This window comes from Salmo salar, chromosome ssa07 (assembly GCF_905237065.1).
Source record: "Salmo salar chromosome ssa07, Ssal_v3.1, whole genome shotgun sequence".
NCBI lineage: Eukaryota > Metazoa > Chordata > Actinopteri > Salmoniformes > Salmonidae > Salmo > Salmo salar.
Window position 1 is genome coordinate 53,257,915 of NC_059448.1, and position 10,510 is coordinate 53,268,424.

General features: G+C 43.3%; 1 protein-coding gene across 3 annotated transcripts; it reads right to left on the reverse strand.

The window, feature by feature from the left end:
• Positions 1–3,692: 3,692 nt before the first annotated feature.
• LOC106609570 (troponin I, slow skeletal muscle) lies at positions 3,693–10,510 on the reverse strand. 3 transcript variants are annotated; one of them, XM_045722257.1, is made up of 9 exons: positions 10,251–10,308; positions 9,981–10,000; positions 9,041–9,044; positions 8,718–8,762; positions 8,204–8,245; positions 7,897–8,028; positions 5,798–5,887; positions 5,354–5,542; positions 3,693–4,949 (listed from the first exon to the last, which is right to left on the reverse strand). In XM_045722257.1, exons 2-9 carry the CDS (start codon positions 9,989–9,991, stop codon positions 4,851–4,853), a joined length of 612 nt encoding a protein of 203 aa, XP_045578213.1. In that variant the 5' UTR covers positions 9,992–10,000; positions 10,251–10,308; the 3' UTR covers positions 3,693–4,850. The 3 variants fall into 3 exon arrangements, with proteins under 3 accessions (XP_045578213.1, XP_045578212.1, XP_014063994.1); XM_045722256.1 differs by lacking the exon at positions 9,981–10,000 and having other exon boundaries at positions 10,251–10,510; XM_014208519.2 differs by lacking the exons at positions 9,041–9,044; positions 9,981–10,000 and having other exon boundaries at positions 10,251–10,269.

Sequence of the window (10,510 nt, forward strand, 5' to 3'; positions counted from 1 at the left end):
GAGAGAGAGAGAGAGAGAGAGAGAGAGAGAGGGAGAGAGAGAGAGAGATACAGTAGAAAGTCAGGCTGCCTGCCACAATATCTAGAGTGAATGCACACCTTAAGTAAGTCAATGATCTCATACTTGGCACAAGAAGGGTGAATAGATGGGATGTTCTGTGCTCTGCTCTCTCAGGCCTACCTCGGAGTGACTAGGAGAACATGTCTCTTGACCCTCATAGGAATCAATAGGAAGGAGGGCAGCTGGGAGCAGAAAGCATACGTCAACTGTTTATGCATTGTCTTACGTCAGACACGTTTCCGGCTGCGCTGTGGGTTGAGGGACGAGCGTCGCGTAGGAGTGACGCCAAATTGACGTAAGACAATGCTGTTTATCATGTTTCAAGTGTTTCCATAGTGACTCACATAAAGTGGTGTTTTTTGAGGGGTGTTGAATCCATCAGTCATTGTCCAAAGTGACACCTACGCCATTATATCAATGTGGAGCTTATCCATTCATTGCTGCTCTCACTTTCAGCCCACACACACACACACACACACACACACACACACACACACACACACACACACACACACACACACACACACACCTTCTGTCTTTTCTGGTGCCTTGTCTCGGCCAGACGTTGGCCTTGGGGCCTGTTTCACTGGCTTAATCTCCCACACAGACTAGCGGTGAGCATTCATCTGAGTGATCTCACATCGACTACTGCTCTCTCTTCTACCTGACGCGTGTGTGACAACAACAATGTATGACTATCACTGTGCAAGTAAATATCTGGCTAACTTGTCTGTTCTTTCTTCATTTCACAGAAGTCAGTTGTTTTTAGCTTGGAATCCGGCTTGAGTAAAAGCACACGCTGAGAGCCCACCAGCCTAAGTGGATACAGTTGTCCCAGTTACTACTGTTGACTTGCTGCCATCTAGTGGCCCTGGCAATGGACTGCAGTTACTACTGTTGACTGGCTGCCATCCAGTTGCCCCGGCAATGGACTGCAATTACTACTGTTGACTTGCTGCTATCTAGTGGCCCTGGCAATGGACTGCAATTACTACTGTTGACTTGCTGCCGTCTAGTGGCCCTGGCAATGGACTGCAGTTACTACTGTTGACTTGCTGCCATCCAGTTGCCCCGGCAATGGACTGCAGTTACTACTGTTGACTTGCTGCCATCCAGTTGCCCCGGCAATGGACTGCCATTACTACTGTTGACTTGCTGCCATCCAGTTGCCCCGGCAATGGACTGCAGTTACTACTGTTGACTTGCTGCCATCCAGTTGCCCCGGCAATGGACTGCAGTTTCATGGGAATCTGTTACACCGTATGTAAGTGATTGGGACTTGTTTTTTCCTTTGAATTTTGAATTTGATGTGGTGTGTTATGTCTCTGGTTCCAAAACCCATGTATGCGGCTTGTGCTTTTTATTACAAGCACGCTCGACTACTGTAATGCTCTCCTGTCTTCTCCACCCAAGAAAGCCATTGGTCAACTACAAAACATCCAGAATGCTGCAGCACGGGTACTGACCAAGACCAGACGGAGAGCACACATTACACCAGTTTAAGGTCTCTGCACTGGCTGCCTGTGAATTTTAGAATTCATTTGAAGATTCTTCTATTGGTTTTTAAATCAATCCACGATTGTGCACCCAAGTACATGTCAGACATGCTTTTAAGTTATGAACCCAGTAGGTCCCTCAGGTCCTCTGGCACTGACCTTTTAACTATCCCAAAGCCTAGGACCAGGAGGCATGGAGAGGCAGAAATGAGTTACTATGCCCCCAGCCTCTGGAATAGCCTGCTAGAGAACCTGAGGCGGGCCGAAACTGGACATATTTAAAAGAGGTCTTAAAACACACCTTTTTAACTTTGCTTTTCCTTAGGGTGCTTTTTAGTTGTTCAGTTTTTATTGTTAATCTTTTGTTTTTGTCCTGTGAAGCACATTGCATTGCATTCCATGTCTGAAATGTGCTGTATAAATAAAGCTTGATTTGATTTGTGGGTATTGTTCATTTAGGGCTGTGTTGGAATCCACTACTGTATCTTCTTCCCAAAGGTTAGTGGAAGGACAGACAACTACTTTACTTATCAGCTTATCTACATGAACACCAACCACCACACACACACACAGGCTGGCACCGGTAGGTCCCCTGGGTGGCACACATACTGGTGAACCTTCATAGAGGTCTGATGTGTGCCTTTCTGAATAGACACTGAACAGGGGGACAAACACTCACACACACTGGTGAACCTTCATAGAGGTCTGATGTGTGCCTTTCTGAATAGACACTGAACAGGGGGACAAACACTCACACACACTGGTGAACCTTCATAGAGGTCTGATGTGTGCCTTTCTGAATAGACACTGAACAGGGGGACAAACACTCACACACACTGGTGAACCTTCATAGAGGTCTGATGTGTGCCTTTCTGAATAGACACTGAACAGGGGGACAAACACTCACACACACCTGACGCCACATTGACTGACCTGAACCTGTCAACACTTCCCTCTCACCAGTGGGCCTCTGGCTATTATTGGCCTGGGTGTCTCTCATACTCGGCATGACTGTGTCTGGGTGACAACAGCCAGGCGACCCACGCAGGCCAATAAAGTGAATGATGAGCTTCAGCTCCAGTGTTTGTTTCCAAGGTCGGATTAGACTCAGAGAACAACAGAGCTAAAAATACAAGGTGACTGAGGGTTTGATGCAGGGGGACAGGCTTTAAGATTCACCATCTGTTGACAACTGAACTTACAACACCCACAAATTGTTTCTGCTTCTTATTAGGCTGGTGTAGCTGTCTCGTGTGTCCAATAATCTACCAGACGTTATGCTGTAATTGTGAGTTGAGGGATAGAGTTTCTTACATTTCATTCCTATTCATTAGCTTTAGAAGACTGAAGCGGTCCAACAGTGGGTGTAAGACAGTGCTGATAAAGCCTTTGGCCAGGTCATCCAGAAGCTCACTACTACATCATATTGGTGTGGTTCGTGGGACATGAAACACTGCGCTGCTGGAACACAACCTTTTGACTGAAGGTCAATGTGAAAGTGTTTTTCCCTCACCTGTCGGCAACTTCCATTTGAAGTTTACAAAGTAGCAGATGAATAACCCCTAGTATCCCCCAACCCCCTGTTTTTCAATGGCATTGTCAATCTATCGTTTGCCAAATCCATCAACACCGTTAAAGGGATAGTTCACCCAAACATATTGGTTTCCAAACCCTGTAAGTGACCTATGAACAAGGTATGACTGCAATCCATGCTTTGGTTTAGATTCCCTGGCACTTATTTCAAATGTTAATATTTTAGCATTGTGGCACAAATCCTAAATCATGGTACCCATATTAGCATTTTTAGCGCATCATGTCCAAATCATCCTAAAGTATCTGAAATGAATTGTCTAGCTCAACAAAGTCACTTATAGATGAGCTGCATATGATGCGCGAAAAACGCTAATATAGGTACCATGACTTGAATGTGATTTGTGCCACAAAACTAGAATGTTAGCATTTGGAAACAAAAGCATAGATTGCTGTCATACCGTGTCTATAGACTTCTTACAGGGTAAGGAAACAACATGGAATTTTGTAATTTGGGTGAACTATCCCTTTACGCTGCTACCCATGGTAGCATACATGCCTCTATTAGATCCCTGAGTACCAGACAATAGAAATTAAACACTGATGTGAGTTCGCATAACAAACCAATGACATCCTTTGGGGATTCATTTTTTATAATGCCATAAATAAAAGACACATACATCTAATCTTCCATAATAAATAGCAATAGTGAGATATGCACCACACACAGCTTTTCAAGAAGTGGTTAACTGTCCCAGCGTGATAGGCTAAGTGGTCAATGACAGGGTGGAGAGATCATGTGCGAGGATGTCAGCGAGGGGTTAAATCATGCTGTTTTACCATTGACATCAGCCCTGAGGGAGTCCGAGTCCGAGAGAGCAACATGTTGCTTAATTAGATAGGAAATCATCATGATATTGACAACTGGAAACGTTCATCAGCCTCAAGCCTTTCCTATTTCTTTAAGACTGTCAGCCTAAAGGCTTGACTCAGTGGAGGACTATGATGACTTCACTATTCTACATTACTCCAATCATTCACTTCACTTTTATGTAACCTCATCGTGTTTAGGTAGATCACATCTTCATGTGCTTTGTAAACGCATCATTTCCTAATCTCTCGTGGACAGATTACGGAACATAAATGTTATCGGAACGTCTGTCAAACGTTGGTGGGATGTGACGACGAAGGAGGAGCAGTAGTTCTGGTGCTTTTCCCTCACTGGTTATTTGGACGTATCAGGATTGGGTGAAGATGGTGCTTTAGCTGAGAGTTTCCGTTTAAGGGGTGGAGACTTCGCTAGTCTTGTTAGTATCTTATCTCATACATCTCTCCCCATAATTTAATTGAGCATTTGACGCAATTATGCAATATTTTTGTTTTGGGTTTCCAAGACTACCTCATACGGTCTCATCTGAGGGCTTTGTGGTATACTGTTTATATTGGGTTGGGTTTCAAAACGAGTTAATACAGGGTTGTCAAATATTTGGTAAGTAGTAACTGAAAGAAATCGCAGGCTCTGTAAAACTCTTATAGAAACCCTTCCACTCCAGCAGAGAACTACAACCTGTTTTACAAAACTACAAATCCCTCTAATGGACTGCTCAGCACCGGACTCCTCACAATTTAACCCCATGCTGCCTTTGTACTGCGGTAGGGTGTGTGGCGGGGCACTTTCAGGGACTACACAGCTCCTCCTCCTCCTCTTCCTCCTCTCTGGACCATGTCCTGTGCGTCGTTCCCGTCCCAAGGCTGTAGCATGGCTTATTGGCCGCCAGATGCGTCGAACATCTTCTTGCGGCCCTCCATGCCAGACATGGCCTCCACATTCTTACGCCAGTCGGTCACCTCAGATGTGAGCACCTGAGAGGGAAGGGGAACAAACACTGTGTTGTCAGACATCAGCGTTTAACTAGCTTTAGCTTCCTTGTATTCGTGGAGAGTTGTCTCAGGTGGCCACATTACAACCTATCCCCATACAATGTGTAGAGGGAAAACAAACAATGAGTAGCGCTATGCTAACTTGTGTTTGATTAGCTAGCTAGCTACTATAATAAGCTAACGTTATGGTCACAGTTACTCTCAGTTTAACCATTAGATGCGGCGGCCCACAGTAGCATGGTTTCTAGTACCATGCCATCTCCGTACAAGCCAGTGCTTACTAGTGCCAGAGAGGTTTTACATTTCAAGGTGAGCTAACTTCAAGGTTCAGGAGAAAGGAAGGATGCATTGGTAAAGTATTTGTACATGGCCCAAGTCCCAGTTACCTTGTCTTTGTCCTTGTTGGTGTCTTCCTTCTTGACAGACTTGAGGTTGGACCTGAGGTCCATAGAGCCTTTGTGTTTGGTTCCCAGCAAAGCTCTCATCATCTCGTCTGCAGAGACGCGCACCTTCCTCAGGGCGGGCTTCTTAAATTTCCCTCCTAAGTCTTGCACCTTCAGCTTCAACTCATGGATCTGTAGATTTCATCGAAATCTACTATTAAATGTTATAGAAAACTTAAGCCAACACCTAGCAACCTCTTCAAAAAGTGTTGGTTTGATAATTGCTGGACCTGGGTTCGAATCCCGGCCAGGGCCAAGCCCAGGAACTGGCACTGACCATTGATTTGGCCCTGACCCAGCTGCAACACTGAGACTAACACCCATTTGTTGGCACCACAAGAGGCAGGACCTGAGGATAACATCTCACCCAAAGGGCCAAAGACTTACGTCTTTATTGTGCTTGGTCACTTTGGCCTCACAATCGTATCTCTCCTCGTCTACCACATCTATCTTTCCATGGAGCTGCTTGCATAGGTCCTGAAGACAATAGATAAACACACTAAGATTAAATATTATACACAAAAAAAGGTGATATCTAGAACCTAAAAGGGTTCGTCGGCTGTCCTCATAGGAGAGAATCCTTTGAAGAACCCTTTTTGGTTCCTGGTAGAACACTTTCAGATTCCATGTAAAACCCTTTCCACAGAGGGCCCTACATGGAACCCAAAAAGGGTTCTACTTGGAACCAAAAAGGGTTCTACCTGGAAACCACAAAGGTTTCTTCTATGGGGACAGCCAAATAACTATTTTGGGTTCCTTTGTCTAAGAGTGAAGAATCAATCTTATTGAGATGCAGTACCAGTGAAAAGTTTGGACAAACTTACTCATTCAAAGGTTTTCTTTATTTTTTACTATTTTCTTCATTGTAGAATAGTAGTGAAGACATCAAAAGTATGAAATAACACATATGGAATCATGTAGTAACCAAAAAAGTGTTAAACAAATCTAATTATATTTTATATTTGAGATTCTTCAGTAGCCACCCTTTGCCTTGATGACAGCTTTGCACACTCTTGGCATTCTCTCAACCAGCTTCATGAGGTAGTTACTTGGAATGCATTTCAAGTAACAGGTGTGCCTTGTTTAAATGTAATTTCTGGAATATCTTACCTTCTTAATAATGCATTTGAGCCAATCAGTTGTGGTGTTGTGAAAAGGTAGGGGTGGTATACAGAAGATAGCCCTATTTGGTAAAAGACCAAGTACATATTACGGTAAGAACAGCTCAAATAAGCAAAGAGAAATGACCGTCTATCATTACTTTAAGACATGAAGGTCAGTCAATTCGGAAAATTTCAAGAACTTTAAAAGTTTCTTCAAGTGCAGTAGCAAAAAGCATCAAGCGCTATGATGAAACTGGCTCTCATGAGGACCGCCAAAGGAAAGAAAGACCTAGAGTTACCTCTGCTGCAGAGAATAAGTTAGAGTTACCAGCCTCAGAAATTGCAGCCCAAATAAATGCTTCACAGAGTTCAAGTAACAGACACATCTCAATATCAACTGTTCAGAGGAGACTGTGTGAATCTGACCTTCATGGTAGAATTGCTGCAAAGAAACCACTACTAAAGGACACCAATAAGAAGAAGAGACTTGCTTGGCCCAATAAACACAAGCAATGGACATTAGACCGGTGGAAATCTGTCCTTTGGTCTGATGAGTCCAAATGTGAGATTTTTGGTTCCAACCGCCGTGTCTTTGTGAGACGCAGAGAAGGTGAATGGTTGATCTCCATATGTGTGGTTCCCACCGTGAAGCATGGAGGAGGAGGTGTGATGGTGTGGGGGTGCTTTTCTGGTGACAATGTCTGTGATTTATGTAGAATTCAAAGCACACTTAACCAGCATGGCTACCTGAGCATTCTGCAGCGATTCGTTATCCCATCTGGTTTGCACTTAGTGGGACTATCATTGGTTTTTCAACAGGACAATGACCCATCACACATCCAGGCTGTGTAAGGGCTATTTGACCAAGAAGGGGAGTGATGGAGTGCTGCATCAGATGACCTCAACCCAATTGAGATGGTTTGGGATGAGTTGTACCGCAGAGTGAAGGAAAAGCATACAACAAATGCTCAGCATATGTGGGAACTCCTTCAAGACTGTTGGAAAAGCATTCCAGATGAAGCTAGTTGAGAGAATGCCAAGAGTGTGCAAAGCTGTCATCAATACAAGGGGTGCTTACTTTGAAGAATCTAAAATATATTTTGATTTGTTTAACACTTTTTTGGTTACTACATGATTTCAAGTGTGTTATTTCATAGTTTTGAGGTCTTTACTATTATTCTACAATGTAGAAATTAGTCAAGAGAAAGAAAAACCCTTGAATAAGTAGGTGTGTCCAAACCTTTGACTGGCACTGTATATGTGACAGAATAACCATGCTGGAATATTGACTTAAGTGTTGTTCATTGTTTTGCTTTGTGGTTGGCCCACTAGTTTGGCCCAGTCGTATTGCTCCCTCAATTGGCTGACTCTCTTGTCTCTCACCTGTAGCTCAGCCAATGACAGTCCAGAGAGCTGCAGGGGGGGCAGTCGCTCTCCCAAGTAGCTCAGTTTCTCCTCATCCCTGTCCTGCGTCTCCTGTTCCAGCTGCTCCATCGCCCTGGTGAGCAGCATGATCTGATTGGACGAGATAAAGATCCGTCATTCCAGGGGTGGGCCAGAGGTGGAGGACCCAGTCTAATACCACCATGCAGTAGTTAGTCATCCTCCATGCTTCACGGTGTCACTACAGCTGTATCCATAATAAAGAATGACTTAGTTGTAATTGTTAACATTATGCATGGTAATTTACCTTCAGGGAGAGCTTACGCGAAGCCGTAATCTTCGACTTCGGCTGTTGGGAAAAGGATACAATGTTATTGCAAATGTGTGCCCAATGCTGTCTACTTGAAAGTGAAAATCGATTTTGACCTATTATTTTATTGGGACATTTTTGTGTTTCCCAAAAGGATTTAGGTGGTCACACAACTGCCACTCACAACAAATATACTATGGACCTAAAGCAATGACCTACAAATGGGTCTGCTCCTGGACACAACTAGTCCCAGAATGAAAAACTCTTTCAATAGATATTCTCCATTGAGCAAACTTTTTACTCTCTTTATAGCCTAACTTCATCCATACAGGGAGCCAGTTACAGTTTAGTCGGAATATGGTCACTCAAAAAACATTCAGCTATGTGGGCCCTTGATAGCTGACAAACACCGATAAGACTGAAGTGGCAACCTTGGGACAACGTGTTCCCTCTCTATATAGGGATTAACACTGTTGAACCAGGGCTGTCTCTAGGTCTGGTTCTAGCTCACCTTGTCAATTAACTTGGGATTCATTGGTCTGGGTTTGTCTTGCTCCTACAGGGACAGAGGGGACATGTCAGGAAATCGTTCAAAATGATCGAAGTATACACTTCTATGAGAGGTAGCCTGAAAAACGTATCTCTTGATTGATTGGACTTTGATCAAAATTGCATGTAAGATTCAACTAGACTTGAAAGAAATGCTTGGCATAACAGACAAGTCAAAATAGAATGAAGAATTTTCCTGTTCTAAATCTAATACGATGATGATGACGAAGGTCATGATGATGACGATCGTGATGATGGTGAATTTATAAACATTAAAATACTTACCTCACTTAAATTTGACCAGGTTTATGGGCACAAAAAGACAAGGGAGACACATAAGTAAAAAATAGCATTAGTAACAAGAAAAACATAATTTGTAACCTGGTTGAGGTACATTACATTGTAATAGGAGACAGACAGACAGACAGACAGACAGACAGACAGACAGACAGACAGACAGACAGACAGACAGACAGACAGACAGACAGACAGACAGACAGACAGACAGACAGACAGACAGACAGACAGACAGACAGACAGACAGACAGACAGACAGACAGACAGACAGACAGACAGACAGACAGTTGCAGCCTTGGCCCCAAGCCCCATCATCATTTTACCCATGGATTAGGGCAAGGACACTACAGGAAAAAGTCATTCTGCCGCGTATAGCATTGTAGCATCCCCTCAGTTTTAGCTCAGTGTATGGCTAACTGGCAGCTTAACAGAGTCATTCTGTGTCATTTGCAAGAGAATGTAAGTTGCAAGAGATCCACAATCAGGTAGAACGGACGTATCATACCCTCAGAAGCAGTTATTCTAACATACATATATTATAACATTATAACTAGGGCCTACAACATGCTACTGTAAGACTCAAATGGCTTGTCATCTCAAGACAATAGGTAGAACACACATATCATACTCCCAAAAGCAGTTATTATATACTTACATTACATACATTATTACTTAGGCTACAACATGCTGCTGTAAGACTCAAATGGCTTGTCATCAGAAGACAATAGGTCCACTTTGTTCTAATAAGGCTTAGGCTAAGTATATTTAGAACAGATAATTAGATGCATTTTTAAACAGATAACACACTGAGATTGAGCTATACATAATCATTAAAGTGGTATTAATTTTAAAAACGTACTTGAAGGGAGCTATATGCATAATTAATTAACAGTCAAGCCGACCTATTGCCCCAGATAACAATACTTACTCATCAGCCATTATGAAAACCTTGGTTGGAGAGAGAAAATGTGATTTTGAAATCCGATCCAGGCAATTCAATTAGGGCACCTTCCCTTTGTTGAATTACCTGATCAGCCTGAAACTCTCAGATCATTTCAAATCACTGACAACAGCAACAAAATGCCACCATTCACTTAAGTAATTATTAAGTAAACTAAATAAATGATTAAGTCATTTACTTAATAAATACTTAAGTTTGATTCTGAATCCCAGAATCCCCACCCCAAATGTGTATTACCTGGAATAGGGTGGACCACAGTCGGGTCGGGTACAGTACTCTCTCTCTGTCTCACTCAAACAACAGAGGGATCTGAAACAATGGGGGTGATTTTCTCTTTTATGTGGGGCTGGGCAGGGCTTGGCAGGGCTTGGCAGGGCTGGGCAGGGCTTGGCAGCGGTGGACAACAGATATAGCCTAGCACCAGAGTCCTGTAAGAATGGGCTGGCTGGACACCAGGGATGAAATATAACCTCCGGTGACATTGTGACAATGCAGGT